Source organism: Oncorhynchus masou, chromosome 11 (genome assembly GCF_036934945.1).
Source record: "Oncorhynchus masou masou isolate Uvic2021 chromosome 11, UVic_Omas_1.1, whole genome shotgun sequence".
Lineage (NCBI taxonomy): Eukaryota > Metazoa > Chordata > Actinopteri > Salmoniformes > Salmonidae > Oncorhynchus > Oncorhynchus masou.
The window spans coordinates 12,996,825-13,020,602 of record NC_088222.1 but is presented as its reverse complement, the minus strand read 5'-3'; the positions used below and the strand labels follow the sequence as shown (position 1 = coordinate 13,020,602).

General features: G+C 44.3%; 2 protein-coding genes and 1 long non-coding RNA gene across 4 annotated transcripts in view; 2 read left to right on the top strand and 1 right to left on the bottom strand.

Annotated features, from left to right (window-relative positions):
• LOC135548138 (long-chain fatty acid transport protein 4-like) overlaps window positions 1-6,442 on the top strand; it is a 29,387-nt gene extending 22,945 nt beyond the window's left edge. Inside the window, exon 13 of the mRNA XM_064977428.1 lies at window positions 81-6,442. Within this exon, the coding sequence (XP_064833500.1) occupies window positions 81-238 (158 nt within the window). The 3' untranslated portion in view covers window positions 239-6,442. The remainder of the gene's footprint in view (window positions 1-80) is intronic.
• A 7,990-nt stretch (window positions 6,443-14,432) lies between these two features.
• On the top strand, window positions 14,433-23,115 carry LOC135548136 (protein AMBP-like). 2 transcript variants are annotated; one of them, XM_064977426.1, is made up of 10 exons: window positions 14,434-14,613; window positions 14,883-15,025; window positions 15,642-15,718; window positions 16,051-16,167; window positions 16,479-16,580; window positions 16,831-16,892; window positions 17,128-17,209; window positions 22,026-22,193; window positions 22,502-22,678; window positions 22,897-23,115. In XM_064977426.1, exons 1-10 carry the CDS (start codon window positions 14,500-14,502, stop codon window positions 22,923-22,925), a joined length of 1,071 nt encoding a protein of 356 aa, XP_064833498.1. In that variant the 5' UTR covers window positions 14,434-14,499; the 3' UTR covers window positions 22,926-23,115. The 2 variants fall into 2 exon arrangements, with proteins under 2 accessions (XP_064833499.1, XP_064833498.1); XM_064977427.1 differs by lacking the exon at window positions 16,051-16,167 and having other exon boundaries at window positions 14,433-14,613.
• On the bottom strand, window positions 20,814-21,520 carry LOC135548137 (uncharacterized). The gene is made up of 2 exons (XR_010456779.1): window positions 21,417-21,520; window positions 20,814-21,360 (listed from the first exon to the last, which is right to left on the bottom strand). It is a non-coding gene; the product is annotated as an uncharacterized LOC135548137 (long non-coding RNA).
• Window positions 23,116-23,778: the final 663 nt, after the last annotated feature.

Genomic DNA, 23,778 nt, shown 5'->3' with positions numbered 1-23,778 from the left:
ATACAAAACTGATCATGTATTAGCTGTTCTACTTGAGTCTCTAATTCAACCCCCCCCCCTCCCCCTTGCTCCTCCTCCAGGCACCTATAAGTTCCAGAAGACAGACATGCGGCGGGACGGTTTTGACCCCAGCATGGTATCAGACAAACTGTACTTCCTGGACCCCACCAGGGGGCGCTATGTGGAGCTGCATCAGGAGCTCTACAGCAGCATCATCTCAGGGAAGCAGAAACTGTAACTGTGAGATCTGATCACTCTTGCCACCCCCCCCCCCCCCAAAAAAAAAGAAATCACCCCATCCACACACACACACACACACCCTATTCCTGAAGTCACTCTCCCTCCCCCAGAGAAACTCTTAACTCTTACAACCCACCTCTCTGCTCTCTAAGCCCACACCCCTCATTACTTCAGTGACCACAGTGAGGGGCAGCTGGCTCATCCAGGTCATATGACAAGCCAATCTGACACCATATCCCACGATAGACCTAGAGTGACCTTTGACCTCTAAAGGCACCTCCCTCCCAGAGCTTGACCTTGACCTGCCCTGGAGCTATAGGAACGCTCGCTGGAAGGACACAGCTCGCTGGCTGAGAGGGGCGTGTGGCATGTCCAGAATGCAAAAACATAGTAACTTACTCCAAATGTAAGAGTCCTAGCTATAGGAACTTGACACAGTGAAAGAACTTGAATTGATTGAAGGAAACAGTCCTGTTGGTCTGTCGGTTTGTCCGTCTCATGTTGAGGTCATTCTCTCATAGGTCCAACCTGCACACTGCCCAGTCAGTGACCAGTGGCTTCTGTTGTGACACAAAATGGCCGATTTGGTTTTAGTGGTGTTGACTCGGCACATCCATGTTAGACATACAGTACAGCTAACCTGAAACTGATGGATTTAAGTGCAATAGGGCTCCAGCAGTGGCAGTGTACAGCTGTGAAGAAGCTCTCTAATATATTGAAATGTCTGCATTATACCAAATATATTTAATTTGTAGAATAGTCTTTACACGTTTGAAAACAAAAGGATGATTGTATGTTCAAGTTCCTGATAATATACCAATTCTAATCATGTTTTACTATATCCACAATTGTGCTCGGCTTTCTCCTGACCTCACCCACTAGGGGTGGTCCTCCTAGTCTTCAACTATAGAATCTACAGACCAACTCCCAGCTGCTGGAGCACCAATAACTCTTAGTTTCAAACCTGGTTCTGAATGTTCTGTTCTGATTCTGGGTAGAAGATTCAGATTCAGAATGTTCTGTTCTGATTCTGGGTAGAAGATTCAGAATGTCCTGATTCTAGGTAAATTCGTTGTTGTTTTTTTGTCTGTGTCAACATTGTGCAGGTTGGGCCCAATGGATTGGCTTTGTCTTGTATGGCACAGTAGACATTTTTAAGCTTGCCGGAGAGCGTGCTGAAGTGAGAAGCACTAACCTCCTCTGTCTCTGAGGTGTTGTTGAGGATAATACTCTGGTGCTACGGACAGAAGGAGACTGACTCTGGTGCAGCAAGCCAAATGATCTAAACCAGGCCTCTCCAACCCTGTTCCTGGAGAGTTACCGTCCTGTAGGGTTTCACTCCAACCATAATCTAGCACACCTGATTCTAATAATTGATAAGCTGAATCAGGTCAGTTAAAACTGGGGTTGGAACAAAAACCTACAGGAGGGTAACTCTCCAGGAACAGGGTTTGGGAGACCTGATCTAAAGATGGCCCTTGCTCAAAGGGGGAAGAGGAGAGGAGAAGAGAAAATATTCTTATTTTCGTTATTGTTTGTTCTTCTACTTTCTTGCTTCATCTTCTCAGCAGCATGAATGATCAACAGAGTACTGTGCCTTTACTGTGAGTTTACCCTCAGATTCACAGACCCTGTCCCCATCACCCCCTACCCTAACCCTTCACTCCCTACAGTCCCATCACCCCCTACCCTAACCCTTCACTCCCTACAGTCCCATCGCCCCCTACCCTAACCCTTCACTCCCTACAGTCCCATCACCCCCTAACCCTTCACTCCCTACAGTCCCATCACCCCCTAACCCTTCACTCCCTACAGTCCCATCACCCCTTAACCCTTCACTCCCTACAGTCCCATCACCCCTTAACCCTTCACTCCCTACAGTCCCATCACCCCCTACCCTAACCCTTCACTCCCTACAGTCCCATCACCCCTTAACCCTTCACTCCCTACAGTCCCATCACCCCTTAACCCTTCACTCCCTACAGTCCCATCACCCCCTACCCTAACCCTTCAGTCCCATCACCCCCTTACCCTAACCCTTCACTCCCTACAGTCCCATCACCCCCTACCCTAACCCTTCACTCCCTACAGTCCCATCACCCCTTAACCCTTCACTCCCTACAGTCCCATCACCCCTTAACCCTTCACTCCCTACAGTCCCATCACCCCTTAACCCTTCACTCCCTAGAGTCCCATCACCCCCTACCCTAACCCTTCACTCCCTACAGTCCCATCACCCCTTAACCCTTCACTCCCTAGAGTCCCATCACCCCCTACCCTAACCCTTCACTCCCTACAGTCCCATCACCCCCTACCCTAACCCTTCACTCCCTACAGTCCCATCACCCCTACCCTAACCCTTCACTCCCTACAGTCCCATCACCCCTAACCCTTCACTCCCTACAGTCCCATCACCCCTAACCCTTCACTCCCTACAGTCCCATCACCCCTTAACCCTTCACTCCCTACAGTCCCATCACCCCCTAACCCTTCACTCCCTACAGTCCCATCACCCCTTAACCCTTCACTCCCTACAGTCCCATCACCCCTTAACCCTTCACTCCCTACAGTCCCATCACCCCCTACCCTAACCCTTCACTCCCTAGAGTCCCATCACCCCCTACCCTAACCCTTCAGTCCCATCACCCCCTACCCTAACACTTCACTCCCTACAGTCCCATAGCACCCTACTCCCTCACTCTCCTATCGCTCCCTTGTCTGTCCTCTGTCCCTATCATCAGGTATTAACCCACATTTCCCATTCACTTTTATTCAGCACCCCAATTCTGTTGTACCCTAACCCATGGTCACTCCTGTTAGGCATGTCTCCCAACCTCTCACCTAGTCTCCCAACCTCTCACCCAGTCTCTCACCCAGTCCCTCAAACGCTCACCCTTCCCAGGCACCTCTGTTTGATCCTTGCTTCTCTTGTTATGGCTAGACATTCCTCTCGGTCGGTCATGATGTTATTCCCGCCGCTCCGAGGACATGGCGTGTGACTAACGACAGTCACCTCCCCAGCTCTCGTACCGTCGGCAGTACTCTACGTGATGTGTCACCGTGTCCTCTCAAAACAAACAAATTATGAGCCGGTTTCGTCAACCAAATATCCTGTCTGTGTGAAATGGAAGGTGGAGACCGAGGCACAATGATTCTCCTTGTCTGGTGTGTCTCTTGTCGTGTTACACGTGCACACCTCGCTGATGAGGAAGAGGAAGTGACAACATAGTTCTCCAGCTCCACCCATCAGTATCAGTGTATTTATTACCCCTTGATGATCGTTTCATTTGTCAAATGTTTGAGGAAGAAAAATGTTTAATTAAGGGGGGGGAATGTTGCAAAGAAGAGTATATACATTTTGGGGTTATATGAGAATGCTGCTTTGACTCTTGTGATCCTGGGGTGTCAAATGATAGTATGACCACAAGGTGGCGCCTGACTGGGCAGCCCCACAGGAGTCCAAATGGGCATTGGGCAATATTCTGAAGTGGCTTCCTTTCCTTGTCTCCTTTCCTCCATCTGCACTGATCTGAAAGGAGTGGAGGTGAAAAATAGCCATATTGTTTACACCTATGCTGTTGTGTTGAAGCAGAGGAGACGAGGAGAGGAATCTGTTTTAGACTATTGAGATTCACCTCCTCTCTGCCCCAGATGTTTCCATTCCCACTTTTTTGTAATTTTAAATTATTATTTTATAAAGTATTCTTGATCTGATTGTGCATTGACTGTGTCGCGGCTATGCATTGCATTTGTTAGTTATTTTCTGTGTGTGAAATCAAAGCTTTGATGTCGCAGGGTTCTGGAAGTGAGTGAAGGGTTTCCGTGAGTTTATATGTCTACCTGTTTGACTGTAACCAGAACCTAAACCTATGACGGCACCAGCCCACTATCTTATGACACTGAATAGAGACAGACTGTCTTCTGTCACAGGCTCTCTGAGGTTATGTGTCTTTGGGATGGTTTTCTGGACACAGATTAAGTTTAGTCCTGGACTGAAACATGTCTCCATTGAATATGCTTTTTAGGGAAACCAACCCCCTATGTCTGTCAAACCAATGGGAGCTATAGTAGTGTGAGAGAGTGACAGGGTGTTGGTCACATCTTTAACCACAGGGAGGCTTTGTTTCCCAGAAAAATCCTCATTGCTGCTGCCTACTGCTACCCATAGAGATAGATAAAGGACTCATCTTTGTATCTGCGCCATTATAATGCCTATGGCAGCATGGAGTAGTCTCCATTAGGAAGTAGTCAATTTTCTTATTCACGATTGGCCGATCCCTCCTGATGACCCGGTTGGACATAACTCCAACAGGGTCTCCAGGATGGATCAGTCAATGAAGTTTGAAGTCCCACCCAGTTGACTACTTTCAAATTGTGGAAGCCTTCAATGGCGCTGCCCATGCTAACATGGCCTTTTGGCCACTAGAGGCCTGTATCATTCTCTAGTACAGTGGTCACCAACCTTTTCTGAGTCAAGATCACTTTCTGATTCAAAATGCAAGCTGAGATTTACCGCTCATATTTATTTTTTAAATGTAAGCCTATGCAACATTAACCAATTAAAAACTGTTCTGTAGCAATGAGGTTTGTGCAGTAGGTTATGGGCCGAAGACACTCACTGTATATTGGCTACGCTTGACTTATCCTGCCAATGTTGTTCTTCTCAGACCATTTTGAAATTATATATTTTTTAAATGTGGTATATGATCACACTGGTAATTGTTGTATTCATTGTGAGGCACAGCTCAGGCTCATGACCTGCATCTGATGGTCAGTCTGAGGTGAGTGACACAGTCCAGCTGAAACTCAAGTAGCACTGCATTATCTCTGTCTCATGCACCAATTCATGTTGTTACTCCTATGACCAGAGAAAGTGAAATATTCCTTTATATTAAAAAAGACAAGCTGCTAATAATAACGCAAGCTTATTGAAACACTTATTGAAACACTTTGCTATACTCATTCATTACAGCTGCGGTACAGCTGCATGTGTGTTTTAACAAATTGCATCTCTCTGGTCATGGTTTTGAAATCTCACAGATGGCTCAGATCACTGTGCAGTCATGGTGATCTGGGCTATCTGATTGACCAGTGGTAGGCCTATAGGTGCCCTTGATTTGCTCTCTGGGACGACCGGGTAGGCGGAGTATTACCTTCAGACACATGAAGTGGTTAAAAACACCTGGCCTTCCCAGCGCCAGGGCTGCTGAATCAACTGCACCTCCCGCCAACAGCACTAAATAAAACCAAACAGTAGGAACGCAAGGCTTTATCGTTGGGTTTTTAACAGAAATGTTTGGTGATCGAATAGAAATGCCTTGGAGATCGAATTGTCCATCACGATCGACCGGTTGGTGTCCACTGCTCTAGTGCTACCATACCAGTGAACCTTCATTCCATAAGAGTAACCATTATGTCCCTAACTAAGTTTATTAAAGAATGTCTGATGTATTTGTAAAATCAATGCATTGCTCTTCTATAGTACTGGGATTATGGCTAATGAATAAAACAGAATGATGAATGGAAACAGTATGCTTATCCACTGTGTTGTATTGAAGAGTCCAAGGGTCAGTAAGTAATGGTCTATACCATGCTTTTGATCATCATTCACATCAGTTATATGGTATGCTTGAGCTAATCGTGAGGCCTGATGCTACGAGAAACAGGAAGTAAGATATAGCACTAGAAGCCTGCATTGAATAATTAGTTTTTTGTGGGGTGTTTTACTCCTTTTTGGCAATGCACTCTAGCCCTTTGATCTGTCAAGGACACTGCATCAGACACCTAAACCTATCATGGGGTAGTGTGGGGACCAAAACATCTAACTGATGATTGATTGGGCCATAATTCTGTATCTCTGGTCAGAAAGAATCACTCCAGTTCAGTAATAATAATAACCTGTTCTTCTCACTGACCTGGCCACATGATGCACATTTAATTTGTCTTGTTTTTCTGTTCTGTTGTGGTACTCAGGAACAATGAGCAATGGCAGAGAAGTGAAGGTGTGTGTTCCTTTGTTGGACAGGCTGCCATGCTTAGTATGTCATACAGAGTGTGTGTGGAGGAGGTGTGTGAGGTGTGTGTTGTCTGCAACACACTGATGTCATCTTGTATCTAAAAGACTAGCTGGCTGTAAATCATGCATTTAAAAAAAAACATTGCCAACGGCAAATCCATATTAATAAAAATTATTTAAATTGTTGTATTGTTGTATTGTAAAAGGACATGTTGCTCTTCTGACTGACAATGTTGCCCAGTGTATGACTCCTTGGTTGGTAGAAAAACAAACAGTGAATTGAATAATTGTTTAAAAAAAAAGCACAAACGTTTCTTAATCTATGACTATGACTTCATTGTGGTTCCAGAACAGGGTACTTGTCGTCCTCTCAGTTTTTTTCTTCCTCTTCCTCTGCAACAATGAGGATCACCTTGGTGACAGTGGCCATGATGATGGGTGTCCGTGAGGAAGTACAGCCTCAGAGAGACATTGACCTGCAGAAGGTTGAGAGACCAGACTCATACATGTCATCATGCCGCTTTCTCCATTCTTTCATCTGCTTGCTTTCATTACCCAGGGTGCATCAGAGAAGGGCCTGCTCTGATTCAACAAGGCATTTCACATCACACCATCTGGGTATCTCCATCAGTGTTAACTGATCTTTGAGCGGAAACGATTAACTTCATTTTAAGAGGGAACCCTCTTTGCCTGCCAGTCAGTCTGTTGTCAGTAGGTGGCGTGTAGTTTTGCAGTAGGTGGCGTGTAGTTTTGCAGTAGGTGGCGAGTAACTTTGACGGGGAACAGCAACCGCTGATTTGGCCTCATTTTTTTGGCTCCTCAAGAAATGCTGGTGACCATAACAGAAGCAAAATGTGAGTTGGGTTGGGGGTGTGGTTTGAGGTAGGTGTTTTTTGGGTGTGTCCTTGCCACCACCAAGACACACCCATCTGTCAGAACCTTGTCTGCAGCTGTCCCCCTCATATACAACAAGAGTTCCCTGATCCTGGTGCAGAATACACAGGGTTTTCCCTCCTCATTTTGACTGATAACATTCAATTCAATAATACAAATAGACAATACAAGTAAAATTTGTGCCTAGTAAATTTTAAGGCCGAGTACCAGGTCTCTCTCCATTCAGAGACATCAGTATCAAGCCCGTCTGTCTCCATGTGCTGGCTCTAAACATGTTTCTGTGAATGCATACACACACAGTCACTGTTCTATTACCAAAGGCAGTTAGGATAGGTCATATCTGACACATAAACAGGTACTATGTTGAAGTATGAACAAGTCAGATCAAACCTACCCTATTATGGTCTACCCATCAAGTGACTGAGGACGCCGGCTAGCAAAACCATCTGTAGTCCATCTGTAAAAATAGGCAGAGTTCATCAGTGACACATGGAATCAAAAGGGTGTTGCTATTGCTGGACTCTGCATCTGTAAAAACACACAGTTACTGTTCTATTACCAATGGCAGTAATGGATAGGTGATATCGGACAAACAAACAGGTACCACGTTGAGGTTTGAACAGGTCAGACTAAACCTACCTAATTCTGTTGTCATCGACGACCATCAGTGAGCAGGCTGGAGGTGAGGTCTTTGCCAAAATAACTATGTTAGTGGCATCTTCTTGGCTGGGGAATTAGTCATCCCACTCCCCCCGAGAGACCCTCAGAGAGTGGGGTCATGGCCAGGGATCAGCCATTTCTGACAGTGACCCTGGAACAATTAGGGTTAAGTACCTTGCTCAAGGGCACATAAACAGATTTTTCACCTAGTCAGCTCAGACATTTGAACCTGTAACCTTTCAGTTACTGGCCCAACGTTCTTAACCGCTAGGCTGCCAACCACCTTTTCTGCACAATAGTGTCCTTCAGGAAGGCCACGTAAACCACGGTTGTTGGCTGTGCAACGTGCTGGAACCATGTATTTCATGGTCCGTCTCAAATGGCCGTGATCCTTTGACCGCATTGGGGGCGATGAAACAACGGAGGCCAATTCAATGAAGGAAAGCGAAGTGGACAGAGGGGCGATTTGCATGTGAACTTGGCATAAAGGGGGTATGATTTGTTGACATAATTGTAATCCAAACCCAACCTACTCGCTGTGACGCACTGAGCTTGAAAACTCTGTTTTAGACAAAACTGACTTTATGGCCAAAATTATCCTACTTACATTTTGTAGTACATTTTGACTCTAGAATAAATGCTTCTGACTCATATCAAAACACAAGCAGTTTTCCAAGGAATTAGTTGGTCACTTTGACCTGTAGTCTGTGAGTCTTTTATTTAAATAAGTTCTTAGTAATCGACATGTTACCCTACCCCACATGTTCAGTACTCTGTTTGTTATTGGCTGTCTGATAGGGAAGGGAATGGTGTGTCCCAGTGATGGTGGGGACAGGGTAGCATTAGGACAGAGGCTGAGCCCAAAGCAAACAGTGCTAGGGGTCAAAGGGTTGCAACACTGATAGGATGACTAGCACGCCAAGTTCCCTCCGCCCATGGGGGACACACACTGGACAACCACGGAGATACAACTGCGTTATGAGATACATGTCTTGCTGCCTGATTTACAGACTCTTCCTGTTGTTGACACTGTTGAAAGAGTCAAATTGCTGATTTGATCTCTATTTAAAGTGTAGGTTTGACTCTATGTGTAGCCTACTGTCTGTATGTTATGTTCAGCTTGCAGGGAAGAGGCTGGGGTATGACTGGCTAGGTGTTACTCTTATAGGGTTACTCTGGTAGGCTTGATTGAGTCCCTCTGTGTGTATGCAGGGAAATGATACATTGTGAGCCTGGTGTACTCCCCAGTCTTCGCCCCCTACAAAGACAAGCTTAGAGTATCCATGGGCATCCTGACTCCACAGACCAACGCTAACATCCTGATTCCACAAACCAATGGCAATGTCAACATCCTGACTCCACAGACCAACAAGCAACGTCAATCTCCTGACTCCACAGACCAACGTCAGTGTCAACCTCCTGACTCCACAAACCAATGACAACATCAATCTCCTGACTCCACAGACTAACGTCAATGTCAACCTCACCAAGTCGGCCCAGAGGATAACAGAATGATATACAACACTAGAATGGGAATTGGCATCCAGGCAACCTAACTAAAGGACAGCCACCTTGGTTAGGGTATTGAGGATGTACTAAGATGGATGCATATTCCTACTGTATCATATGTTCTTTCTCCTTGTGTGAAGATCGTCATGATGCCACAGTAAGCTCTACGCATACGAAAAGACAGTGATACATGGTGAATTCATCCAATTTTTTGGGGGAGCATTGCCTTATTTCTATTACAGCATATTGGATGATTGTCATTCATATTCCATTCACCCAGTTCACCCAGTTCAATGTAGGCTACTACATGATACTTGAATTTTCCCTTTTTCGCTAAATCTGTATACTTTCATTCATTGGCTAGGTTGTCTAGCCTTTGCCTGCAATTTATTCGTTTCATTCCATTTTCTTACCCTTAAGAAATGTTTTCACCAGAATAGACGGAATGAATGCACCCCTGATCGCACATAGATGGAACCCTGATCACACACTGATAAAGATGGTCCTCATAGGAGCCACATAAAAATAACATGATCACTTTTCTCATCCTTCTCGCATTTACGCAATCTCCTCCTCTCACATCTTCCCTTCACTTGTCGACTTCAGTGCACATTAGCTGTCTGTGACCAGGCAAAAACCTTTCCAAGCCAAACCTTGATATCATAACCGTTAAGCACTACACAGAGACTACATCATTTTCCCCATATTCGCTAACGTCAGTCAACATAGTTACTAGAGCTAACGTGTTAGTAAACCCACTGCAATCATGCAGTACCGTGTACAGTCAGCAGGCAGTTTAGCAGTTACACCGGCAGCCAAGGTGGCAATAAATTAATAAAACCAAAAGCTTACCTTGACTTGGAAGAGTTCCAGTGTTGGATAGCCATAGCTGGCTAGCTAACATAGCATCCCTCTCTGTTTGAGCATGGTGTTTGAGTAGGCTAAACTAGCTAGCTGCATTTGCTAGCTAAGTGAAAGATAAAAGTGAAAATTAATAGAACAAAATATAGCAAGCTCGCTTTCTCTCAGTTTTATAATGAATTCAATGTACCCAGAGGAGGACGGAAACTAGCTGTCTTCCAGCTACACCATGGTGCTACCCAACAGAGTGCTACTGAGGCTACTGTAGACTATTGCAAAACAGTGTGTTTTAATCAATTATTTGATGATGTGAATATACTGTATTTAGTGTAGTTTTATCTAAAAAGTTTCATAAAAAATATCTATTTCACCTTCTCCACTGATAAAGATGGTCCTCCACTTCCTCCTCTGAGGATCCTCCACTGCTCTAGTCCTCTTCCTGCCCTGACAAGAGAGGTCCACTGCCTGCCCTTACAAGAGAGGTCCTCTGCCTGCCCTTACAAAATAAGTCCTCTGCTTGCCCTTACAAGAGAAGTTCTCTGCTTGCCCTAACAAGAGAAGGCCTCTGCTTGCCCTAACAAGAGAAGTCCTCTGCTTGCCCTAACAAGAGAAGGCCTCTGCTTGCCCTAACAACAGAAGGCCTCTGCTTGCCCTAACAACAGAAGGCCTCTGCTTGCCCTTACAACAGAAGTCCTCTGCTTGCCCTAACGAGAGAAGTCCTCTGCTTGCCCTAACAAGAGAAGTCCTCTGCTTGCCCTAACAAGAGAAGTCCTCTGCTTGCCCTTACAACAGAAGTCCTCTGCTTGCCCTAACAACAGAAGTCCTCTGCTTGCCCTAACAACAGAAGTCCTCTGCTTGCCCTAACGAGAGAAGTCCTCTGCTTGCCCTAACGAGAGAAGTCCTCTGCTTGTTCTATTAAGAGAAGTCCTCTGCTTGCCATAACAAGAGAAGTCCTCTGCTTGCCCTAACGAGAGAAGTCCTCTGCTTGTCCTAACGAGAGAAGTCCTCTGCTTGCCCTAACAACAGAAGTCCTCTGCTTGCCCTAACGAGAGAAGTCCTCTGCTTGTTCTATTAAGAGAAGTCCTCTGCTTGCCCTAACGAGAGAAGTCCTCTGCTTGCCCTAACAACAGAAATCCTCTGCTTGTTCTAACAACAGAAATCCTCTGCTTGCCCTAACGAGAGAAGTCCTCTGCTTGTTCTATTAAGAGAAGGCCTCTGCTTGTTCTTGCAAGATAAGTTATATGCTTTATGCTTGCCCTAACAAGAGAAGAGCCTTCTCTCAGCATCTTCATAACAAACCAGCATATCTGTTCAAAGTTGGTGATCTTGGTTTCATCTGGGAACTGTTGTGTTTCTAAACATAGTGAAAGAGAGAGAGAATTCCCCAACACTGTACAATTGAGGAGTGGAAAAACATGGCCTGGAACATGACCTCAACCCAATAGAGCATCTTTGGGATGAGCTAGAACAGGCTGAATGTACTGCTGTCCAATCTGCAGCAACTGCATGATACCATCACGTCAGCATGGTCCAACATGTAGAATGCCCTGAAGAATTCAGGCTGTTCTGGAGGCAAAGGGGGGTTCGACCCAGTACTAGAATGATGTACCTAATAAACTGGCCGGTGAGTGTATGTGACCGTATACAAACATGAGCAAAGTTTGAGATTATTATGTTTTCGTCAAATATTATATCTGTTTGGGCTTCTTGCGGTCGATTTGCAGTCTACAAATTATTTGTCATTATGTTCCGGCACCCTGACAATCCACCCATCCAAATCATCCTGTGGTTGAATCTAGTTGATAATCAAAGGATTACAATATTAAAAGTCCTTTGAACATCATCGTTCTTTCCAGACTATAACCAGGTGAAGGACATTACGGTAGAGGCGACCAACCAACTACAATGAATATGCAGTGGTCCTGAAGCACAAGAAGATGGACGGAGAGTACACACTGGGTGTTTAATATTTTCCCAGTATTTTACAAAAATGTTCCATCCCGAGAATAAATCCCTTTTCTCCCGGGTAACCCGGTATGCCCCACCAAAACCCGAAGTGTCATTCAAAAGCACGATAAAGCTTATAAATAGGCCTATGTATGGATTTGATTAGAGCTTGATTAAAAACATTCAAACCTGATGCTACCTGAGTGTCACGTTCTGACCCTAGTTCTTGTGTTATTTGTTTGTTTTAGTTGATCAGGACGTGAGTTGGGTGGGCATTCTATGTTTTGTGTTTCTAGGTTGGTTTTCTGTGTTCGGCCTAGTATGGTTCTCAATCAGAGGCAGGTGTCGTTAGTTGTAGTAGTAATAATTTTGCACGCCCAATTTTTCAGTTTTGATTTGTTAAAAAAGTTTGAAATATCCAATAAATGTCGTTCCACTTCATGATTGTGTCCCACTTGTTGTTGATTCTTCACAAAAAAATACAGTTTTATATCTTTATGTTTGAAGCCTGAAATGTGGCAAAAGGTCGCAAAGTTCAAGGGGGCCGAATACTTTCGCAAGGCACTGTATATGTAGGGCTATATATCAATCTAGAACAGGATTATCTATTTTGGATATATTTTTATGGAATTGATGGAGAAAGACTGCAAGAGAGTGCAATGATTTAAAACAATGATGTTCGAGTGATAGGCTGCTTTAAAACTCTTCAGCTGCAATAAATAAATAAAACATCAGGTGACCTGCGAAAGTCAGATGGAGATGGGTCAATTAGACACGCATTCAGTCTATATATTATAGACTACAGCAAATATAGGCTTACTTGTCACAAGTAAAAAAGTTACCATGATGAGATGATAGATCTACATGCATTGTGAACTGCACTCTAATCTGAGATGGGCTGCCTGTCCCTACTCTGAGCGTTGATCATGCAGAGGCCGTAGAGAAGATGTAGACATCACATATAACAGTTCCATTTCACGCCATGCTGTTCATTTAAATAAGTTATTATAATTTACTGGGTTCTCACAGTTAATTATCCCGGAAAAAGCAAGTGGTTTGTGGTGGTAAATCCCAGGAAATCCCAGAATCCGGGTTCCCCCCATTCAACCCCTGTAGACACAGGTGTCCCTCTATGGTGAGTCTATCTGTTCTGCTGTTCAGGTGGAGGTGTGAACAACCAGGTTTGAAACTGGTCTCCCGGCACCAAAAGACAGTGTTAGCCCCCTGTTCGCCCATGATTGCATGGCCAGGCATGACTCATCAACATCATCATTAAGTTTGCTGACAACACCGACAACGATAAGTGAGCCTATAGGGAGGAGGTCAGAGATCTGGCCATGTTGTGCCAGGATAACAACCTCTCCCTGAACGTGATCAAGACAAAGGATATGATTGTGGACTACAGGAAAAGGAGGACCGAGTGCGTCCCCATTCTCATCGATGGGGCTGTAGTGGAGCAGGTTGAGAGCTTCAAGTTCCTTGGTGTCCACATCACCAACTAACTATCATGGTCCAAACACACCAAGACAGTCGTGAAGAGGGCACAACAAAGCCTATTCCCCCTCAGGAGACTGAAAAGATTTGGCATGGGTCCTCAGATCCTGCACCGGTAAGAGCATCCTGACTGGTTGCATCACTGCCTGGTATGGCAACTGCTCGGCCTCTGACCACAAGGCACTACAGAGGGTAGTGTGTACGGTCCAGTACATCACTGGGGTCAGATTTCCCTCCATCCAGGACCTCTATACCAGGCGGTGTCAGAGGAAGGTGCAAAAATATGGTCAAAGACTCCAGCCACCCTAGTCATAGACTGTTCTCTCTGCTACCGCAAGGCAAGCGGTACCAGAGCGCCAAGTGTAGGTCCAAAGGGCATGTTTTTAAAATGTTTTTATTCTTTATTTAATTTTGTACCTATTTTTCTCCCCAATTTCGTGGTATCCAATTGGGCAATTACAGTCTTGCCCCATCGCTGCAACTCCCGAGGAAATGTGTGTGTGTGTGTGGGGGGGGGGGGAATCATTGGGCCAATATTGTTTTAGCTATGCATGCTACTGCTCGGTTGTGCTTAAATTTTAGATATTTTTTCCTATTAAATTTAAATTAGAAGTCCAATGTTACAGCGACAAACAGAGAGATAAGGAGTACTTTGCTCTGTTTGCGGTTTGTTTTCTGCTGGAGTTTGAGAGGGTACAGGAAGGGGTAGACACACATGGTCATTGGCCATTGGCTTGCTAGCCTAATCCAGTGGAGGGGGTTGAGGTTGAGGGTTGGAGGGGTAAAGGTTGGAGGGGTGGGGAGATTAGCTCTCCCAGCAGTTCCAAGAGCTCAGGGTAGCCTCAGTCAGAGATTGGTATCAGAGACAGGAAGACAGAATGCAGCAGGTTGTCGTACTCGCGCTCCTCTTGGGCCTCGTTCGCCTCCTCCATGGCGTGCCCTTGCTTCCCGAACCTCTCTTCTCCACACAGGAGAACTTCGACCTGACTAAGGTCAGAGTGTCTTCTGTTTCTCAGACCATGGATCTGTCTCTCGCCTTATCTGATCTATTAGTCATAATCAGGAGAGTAATTGGTTTGAAAATTCTTCGTAACGTTACTTGATGGCCAAATGGCCAATAGACTGATTCGGTTGAGTTGTCAAGCTATGCAGATTTTGTGATTTTAGTGTGTTTATACGCCTCAGGTGTCTAAATACTTGCTGTTCCCAGTACAGTATTACAGGTTGTTAAACCCTTTCCATCTGTCTCTCTATTGGTCAGTTCATGGGGAAGTGGCATGATATTGCGGTAGCGTCCACCTGGCCCTGGATGCAGCACCACAAGGGAGATGCGGCCATCGGAATCCTGGAGCTGCAGGCCAGCGGCACCGAAGACAAAGTCAGCATGACAAGGAGCATGAATAAGTGAGGTTACACACACACACACACACACACGTTCGTGTCTCTGAACTGTACCTAATAATGGAACTGGATTCACCATAGCTTTAAAGACCCAATGCAGTCAAACTTCTGTTTGAGACGACCGCTGTAAAAGTGAGATTCTTTTGTAAAAAATCAGTGTTATTACATAGTTGTTGGTTAAATAAAATGCAATTACACATGACGTTCTAATCAGCAGGTTTTGTATGGGTGGAGTTTAGGCTTGCCTGGTGACATCACCAGGCAGTATAAGTTATTAGACCCATAACAAAGAGTTCCAAATCTCTGCCAATAACAGCTAGGTTTCAGGTTACATATCCCTCCAATTAGGCCCCTCACTCAGACCACTCCCAGACAGTACTACATAATTATTGTTTGAGGAATAGTTTTTTAGATTTGAATTAAAAACAGTAAGGTACTTAATTGTTAAGCAGATATTGAGATTAAAACGTCTGCATTGGCCTTTAATTCAATATATGCTGTGTGTGTGTGTGTGTGTGTGTGTGTGTGTGTGTGTGTGTGTGTGTGTGTGTGTGTGTGTGTGTGTGTGTGTGTGTGTGTGTGTGCGTGTGCGTGTGCGTGTGTGTGTGTGCATGTGCAGGCACGGGACATGTCAGCAGATCTCTGGTGATTACAAGCTGACCGACACACCTGGAAGATTCACCTACCACATCGCCAGTAAGTCTGTTTGTCACTTCCTCTCCTCAACCATGTCTGAAAACTTGACCTTCCCTGTCCTTGTTCTCTTAAGTCCTCTCAAAGCTAATTGGAGGAGAATGTTCAAGGGAGGTACCTTGGATCCTCTCTTACAATGCGCTTTGAGAGGAATTAAGGAAACAAAGACAGCTAGTAACGGAGGAAGCAAGGATGTGACAACTAGTAATGTTTCCATACACAGCCTGTGTATTTTTGTAATCGATGAGAGGTCAACGATGAGAGGTAATGGGCATTGTGTACTATATTTATGCTCGTACTCTCCTACCATATACGTCCATGTTTCTTTCATGCAGAGTGGGGGGCTGATGTTGATGCCTATGTGGTTGACACTAACTATGATGAGTACGCCATCGTCATGTTCAGTAAACAAAAAACAGAAGGCGAGAACACAAAGTCTGCCAAGCTATACAGTGAGTTTCACTCCAGTGTCTTTTATTTAACTTCACACCACTGAGACAGGAGCCTGGTACCAGATCTGTTTGTGCTGTCTTGCCAACTCCTTTGGTTGTAATTATGATTGTCACGACAACAGCCATAGGATTTGGCTATACAGTCAATCAAAACCAATTGATTTGGCTATAGAGCAGCACAAACACAAATATGATAATGACTATAGGAGTTGGCATGTCCACAAACAGATCTGAGACCAGGCCTCTCAGACACAGCTATAGTGTTAATTATATTAAGCAGTAAAAGTCCATTAAAATGCTGCCTCCTTCAGGTCGCACCATGGAACTGTCACCCACTATCCTGGAGGACTTCAGGAGGCTGGTGAGGGAGCAGGGCATGGCTGACAACACAATCATCATCAAACAGAACAAAGGTAGAGGCACACACACCGAGGCGGACTGGGACCAGAATTCGGCCTTGGCATTTCTAAATCGGCCTTGGCATTTTCCTTCAGGCCTCCATTATTTGCCGAATATTTATAATTTTGCATAAAAAAACAAAGCTAAACAGGCCCACTGGGCAAAATATGGACCAGCCAGTCCGCCCCTGCACACACATGCACAAATACATCCACTATGTGTCTGGACATTGTTTGACCTTTGAACTCCTGTCTCTGTCCACAGGGGAGTGTGTACCAGGAACAGAGCCTGTAGCATCAGAGCCTCAGCCTGAGATCACAGCACCGGTACTTCCTGTATTAAATTATTCAATGTTGAAGTTGTACCGTGTGACAGAGTCTGGGATTATATCAAAACGTGGCTTTGGTTAAAGGCATTACAGAAAGTAAATCAACATTTTCCTCAATGAAAAGCATTGAAGATAATTGGAATTGGAATTTCAGTATACTTCCTGAATTGATTGGAATTCAAATGGAATTTACACCAACCCTGCTGAGTACTCACCTGTCTGTCTGTCCCCAGAGAGCCAAGAGGAACATAGTCCTCCCTGAGTTGCCCGCTGAGGAGGGTTCTGGTGCCGGAATCGTGATGGTCAGGAATGAAGGTGAGAGTGCATGGTGGGCCTGCTAGGCCCTTGACCTCTACATTGAAGGTACGTTTTAGCATCAGCTCTGTGTGGGTCTAGTCATTGAATGGCTAGAAGCTGCTAGAACACATTTTTGGTGTAGCTCCGGACAAACATAGCTAATTAAACTCATTCAAGAATCAGGTGTTCTTGTCCAGGCCTACAATAGAAGTGTGTACTGTTAGGGATACTGGAGGATTGAAGTTGAGTAACACTCATGTATATTACATGTAATTACAGTGTACGGTGGAGTCCGAAATTATTCCCACTATTGATAATGACAAGCAAAAATGACTGTATAAAATAAATAATTCAAAATACTGAGCTATATCATATGCTCAAATAAATTGGGAAATTATTTTATTTATACTAATACAATTGCTCAGAAAAATAGATTTTGTTTAACTTCTTTGGGACTGGGTGGCAGTATTGAGTAGCTTGGATAAAAAGGTGCCCAGAGTAAACTACCTGCTACCCAGGCCTAAAAGCTATAATATGCATATTAATAGATTAGTAGATTTGAATAGAAAACACTCTGAAGTTTCTAAAACTGTTTGAATGATGTCTGTGAGTATAACATAACTCATATGGCAGGCAAAAACCTGGAAAAAAATCCAACCAGGAAGTGGGAAATCTGAGGTTTGTAGTTTTTCAAGTCATTGCCTATCGAGAGATAACTGCGTTCCATTGCATTTCTACAGAGAAAATAATTCACCGGTTGAAACATTACTGAAGATTTATGATAAAAACATCCTAAAGATTGATTCTATACTTTGTTTGACATGTTTCTACAAACTATAATATGACTTTTTGTCAGAATTTTTGCCTGTACCCGCTCCTCCTGAGTTTGGATGTGTATACTAAACGTGCGAACAAAAGGGAAGTATTTGGACATAAATTATGGACTTTATCGAACAAAACAAACATTTATTGTAGAACTGGGATTCCTGGGAGTGCATTCTGATGAAGATCATCAAAGGTAAGTGAATATTTATAATGCTATTTCTGACTTCTGTTGACTCCACAACATTTTTTTATTTTTATTTTTTATTTCACCTTCATTTAACCAGGTAGGCTAGTTGAGAACAAGTTCTCATTTGCAACTGCGACCTGGCCAAGATAAAGCATAGCAGTGTGAATAGACAACACAGAGTTACACATGGAGTAAACAATTAACAAGTCAATAATACAGTAGAAAAAAGGAGAGTCTATATACATTGTGTGCAAAACGCATGAGGAGGTAGGCAAATAATTACAATTTTGCAGATTAACACTGGAGTGATAAATGAAGTGATAAATGATCAGATGGTCATGTACAGGTAGAGATATTGGTGGGCAAAAGAGCATAAAATAAAATAAATTAAAACAGTATGGGGATGAGGTAGGTAAAAATGGGTGGGCTATTTACCGATAGATAGCGGCAGCGATCGGTTAGCTGCTCAGAAAGCAGATGTTTGAAGTTGGTGAGGGAGATAAAAGTCTCCAACTTCAGCGATTTTTGCAATTCGTTCCAGTCACAGGCAGCAGAGAACTGTAACGAAAGGCGGCCAAATGAGGTGTTGGCTTTAGGGATAATCAGTGAGATACACCTGCTGGAGCGCGTGTTACGGGTGGGTGTTGCCATCGTGACCAGTGAACTGAGATAAGGCGGAGCTTTACCTAGCATGGACTTGTAGATGACCTGGAGCCAGTGGGTCTGGCGACGAATATGTAGCAAGGGCCAGCCGACTAGAGCATACAGGTCGCAGTAGTGGGTGGTATAAGGTGCTTTAGTGACAAAACGGATGGAACTGTGATAAACTGCATCCAGTTTGCTGAGTAGAGTGTTGGAAGCAATTTTGTAGATGACATCGCCAAAGTCGAGGATCGGTAGGATAGTCAGTTTTACTAGGGTAAGTTTGGCGACGTGAGTGAAGGAGGCTTTGTTGCGGAATAGAAAGCCGACTCTTGATTTGATTTTCGATTGGAGATGTTTGATATGAGTCTGGAAGGAGTGTTTACAGTCTAGCCAGACACCTAGGTACTTATAGATGTCCACATATTCAAGGTCGGAACCATCCAGGGTGGTGATGCTGGCGGGTATCTGGACGAAAACAAAGTAGAGAAAGCTTTCAGGTCGCCCGCCCCAAACACAACAGTACACTTGGCTATCCACCCGGATAGGAAATGGCTCCTTCTTCTTCATTTCTCAAAGGAAAAACATTAACCGATTTCTAAAGACTGTTGACATCTAGTGGAAGCGATAGGAACTGCAAGCAAGTGCCTTAGAAATCTAGATCCACATAGAAACCCGTTGAAAAGAGAGTGACCTAAAAACAAAAAATACTGGATGGTTTGTCCTCTGGGTTTCGTAAATAAGTTCTGTTTTACTCACAGACATAATTATAACAGTTTTAGAAACTTTAGAGTGTTTTCTATCCAAATCTACCAATTATATGCAAATCCTAGCTTCTGGAATAGCAGGCAGTTTACTTTGGACACACTATTCATCCGGACGTGAAAATAGTGCCCCCTATCCTTAAGAAGTAGGGGGTGAAAATTATTGACACTCCTGTTTTCAATACCTTTCAATACCTCACCTTGCGAGGATAACGGCAATGAGCCTTTTTCTAAAATGTTTTATGAGTTGGAGACCACACTGGGAGCGGTCTTAGACCAATCCTCCATACAGAATTGTTTATACCATTCAATTAATCTATTTTTTCTGCACTCGTAGATACCAACCATTAGTCTGTGTGATTAACAGGGGCTGAGCTAGAGCGTTGTTTGCAGAACAAGGCCGGATCCCGAAGGGGCCTGGAACCTAGTCTTTTTACCAAAGCCTCTGTAGAATCTGAATGTTTTCAGCTACAAAAGTCTCATGAATATGCACGTGTAACATGTTTTGCTCTATGACCTCACAAGCGTCGTTAGAAGGTAAGGGGTTCTTCTACATAGAAGATCATAGTAAATCCCAGGATATTTTTTTTACCTTTATTTAACCAGGCAAGTCAGTTAAGAACAAATTCTTATTTTCAATGACAGCCTAGGAACAGTGGGTTAACTGCCTGTTCAGGGGCAGAACGACAGATTTGTACCTTCTCAGCTTGGGGATTTGAACTTGCAACCTTCTGGTTGCAACCTTCTAGTCCAACACGCTAACCACTAGGCTACCCTGCCGACATAGTGTCTATAATTATTGTAAAGGGTTATTCTACAGAGAAGGTCATAGGACATCCCAGGACATAGTGTCTATAATACTGTTATAAGCTCACATAGGTGCTGTCACAAACTATTAACTCCACACAATTGTCACTGACTAGTTGGATATTCATTTCCCACTAAGCAAACAATTTCTGTACTTACACCATTCATAGAAATTCATTTTTATCAGGTTTCTGCTTTGCCAGACTTAAACATTTGTCAAGAAAACTCATTGATCAAACTGTTCATGTCAAATGCATGTTCTACTTGTAGCCCCAGTTGTCCTGAAAGGAAAATGGTAAAACGCTTCATCGTGAGGCTAAATAGATCTGGACATGCAGAACAACGAAAGTCAGATAAATAAAAAGGTGATTTTTGATGGGGTCTCGGGACTGATAGGGTGGATTTTGATGTGTGCTTGGGGTTATTGTCTTGAGGAAAATCCACTTGAGGCCAAGTTTCAACCTCCTGGCAGAGGCAACCAGGTTTTGGGCAAATATTATTGGGTACTGAGTAAAGTTGATGATGCCGTTGACCTTAACAAGGGTCCAACGGGCCTCCCTAGTGGCTCAGTGGTCTAAGCCACTGCATTACAATGCAAGCTGTACCACTAGAGATTCTTGGTTTGAGTCCAGGCTCTGTCACAGCCACCCACGACCGGGAGGCCAATGGGGCGGCGCACAATTGGCCCAGCGTCGTCCGGGTTAGGGGAGGATTTGGCCGGCAGGGATGTCCTTGTCCCGATGCGCAGCAACGACTCCTGTGGCGGGCCGGGCGCATTGCACGCTGACACAGTCACCAGGTGTACGGTGTTTCCTCCGGCACATTGGTATGGCTGGCTTCCGGGTTAAGTGGGCATTTTGTCAAGAAGCAGTGTGGCTTGGTTGGGTTGTGTTTCTGAGGACGCATGGCTCTCGACCTTCGCCTCTCGACCTTCGCCTCTCGACCTTCGCCTCTCGACCTTCGCCTCTCGACCTTCGCCTCTCGACCTTCGCCTCTCGACCTTCGCCTCTCCCTAGTCCGTACGGGGAGTTGCAGCAATGAGACTGTAACTACCAATTGGGGAGAAAAAAAATGATAATAATTAAATAAAGCAAAATTGCCCCTTAACATCAAATATCCATTACCATATTTATTTAGTAGGTGGGAGTTATTTTCTGCTCATGCGTTCTCATTTCGATGCCAAACCCACCACTGGTGTGCGTGGCCAAAGACCTCTATTTTTATGTCATCCGTGTGCATTCGCATTTGGATTGAAACCAGTGCTTGGTCAGATGACATGAAAATATAGTTATTTGGCCATGCACACCAGTGGTGGGTGCCATTATCCTCGCTAGGTGAGGTATTGAAAGGGGTGTCAATTTTGACCGCTAGATTTTTGAGAAAATAATTATTACTTATTATTAGTAAATCTCTTTCTCTGAGCAATTGTATTATGTATAAAATAATATAATTTACCAAAGAAATGTAGCATACAGTATAGCTCGGTATTTGAATTATTTATTTTATACAGTTATTTTTGCTCATCTTTATCAAGGGTGTCAATCATTTCAGACCCCACTGTATGTCTATGGCTAAAACACACAATGCACCGCTATACATCTCTCTTCAGAGTCCTGTAGCGCCGAGCCGGACGCAGGTCCCTGTTTCGGGATGGTGCAGAGGTACTTCTACAACTCTACCAGTATGGCCTGTCAGCTGTTCTCCTACGGAGGCTGCATGGGCAACCAGAACAACTTTGTGACCGAGAGGGAGTGTCTCCAGAGCTGTCGCAATGAGGGTGAGTGGATAGAGTGTAACACTGGTGTTTTTTCTGTTGGTGAACCACACTCGTGTTACGGGTCATCTTGTCTAAGAGCTTGAAACTTGCGTTAGCTCCACAGAGCTAATGCCTTCACTTTAGCTCAGTGGGCTTATACAGTCTTGTGGTGCGTAGGAGACACAGGCTTGACTTCTAACCTAGTTGATGATGTGACAATGCTCAACCCACTTCAAGAACCAACATGATATTCATGCCCATAGACTATGTGTGAGACAAGATTGTCCCTCATGTCTTTAGTCCTGTCTGGTGTGTGTGTCTCTCTACAGCTGCCTGTAGACTGCCCATGGATTCTCTGCCCTGCACTGGACAGCCCAAGATCTGGGTCTTCCACTCAAACTCTGGTCTTTGTCTGGATAATAAAAAGGACTATTGCCAGGTCAACAGTAACAAGTTCTACTCCAAGAGGGAGTGTGAGGAGTACTGTGGGGTGATGAAGGATCCAGGTAAGAGACACACACATATTGTCTGTTATAACAAGGTTGTTTCCCTAGGCCTAGGGCAACACTGCCATGTCATTCTGATATCTTTTGGGATTACATGGTCAAGTTGTACTGATTGTGAAATTAGGGTTTTTCAACATATTTTTAGTGACCACACAAAAAGGCATTATTTACCTGGTTTTAGTCTGCTTATCTGATGTGAATGTGCCTTTGTATTACAGGAGAAGGGGAGTTCCTCAAAACAAACTAAAGGAGATGAGAACACAGAACGTACAGCACAGATCAACCACAGAACGTACAGCACAGATCAACCACAGAACGTACAGCACAGATCAACCACAGAACGTACAGCACAGATCAGATCAATATGTTGATCAACAGTAACACACTATGGATATCATACATTACCATAGAGCACAATAAAATTATGGATGAACCTGCTTGGCATCATGTCTTATGTAAACTTGATCCTGACTTTGTGCTGTTGAGTTTATAGTATGTTTGGTTAACCGCCACCAACCGAATGCAGATGATACACCCATTCATAGATGTAATATAAAGGTATATATTAGGGAAAGTTATTGTTCAGCCGAAGATATACAATATACTGTATTTCTTGTAATGTGTATTATGGTGGGATCTGATGACCAGTGTATAAGTAACCAGCAGAGGGCGATGTTGCTCCATTTACAGTGACAGCCGTCTCCTAAATCTCTGCTCTGCTTGGCCCAACCAAGTAACGACTGGATCGGTGCTAGCTTCCTGCTCCTGTTCCCAGAGTTCCCGGCTGCTCTCTGCGCTGCGTTCCGCTGGCCGTAGAATGCTGGGAATATCCGGAGAGGAAAAGGGAACTGACAGCATGGAGGGACCATCTGTACAAGAGCACACACCACCTGGTCAGACGGAGAGAGAGGTGGCAAACAAATACACCACTGGGCCAGCTAGGGACTTTAGCACGGACAACTCTCACACAAATAGTAGCACGTACACATGGCTCAGTAGACCATACAGTTGAACTTTCAGACAGAAATAAAATGCAATACACATTGCCTCTTAGAGTCATACACAATGATATATTCACCAAAAAGTGATCAGTCGGTGAG

Excerpts from the sequence above, each read along its gene's own strand:
- LOC135548136 (XM_064977426.1), top strand. The coding sequence starts at position 14,500 with ATGCAGCAGGTTGTCGTACTCGCGCTCCTCTTGGGCCTCGTTCGCCTC. Across the intron at positions 15,026-15,641 it reads ATGACAAGGAGCATGAATAA|GCACGGGACATGTCAGCAGA; the intron begins GTGAGGTTACAC and ends GTGCATGTGCAG. Across the intron at positions 15,719-16,050 it reads ATTCACCTACCACATCGCCA|AGTGGGGGGCTGATGTTGAT; the intron begins GTAAGTCTGTTT and ends TCTTTCATGCAG.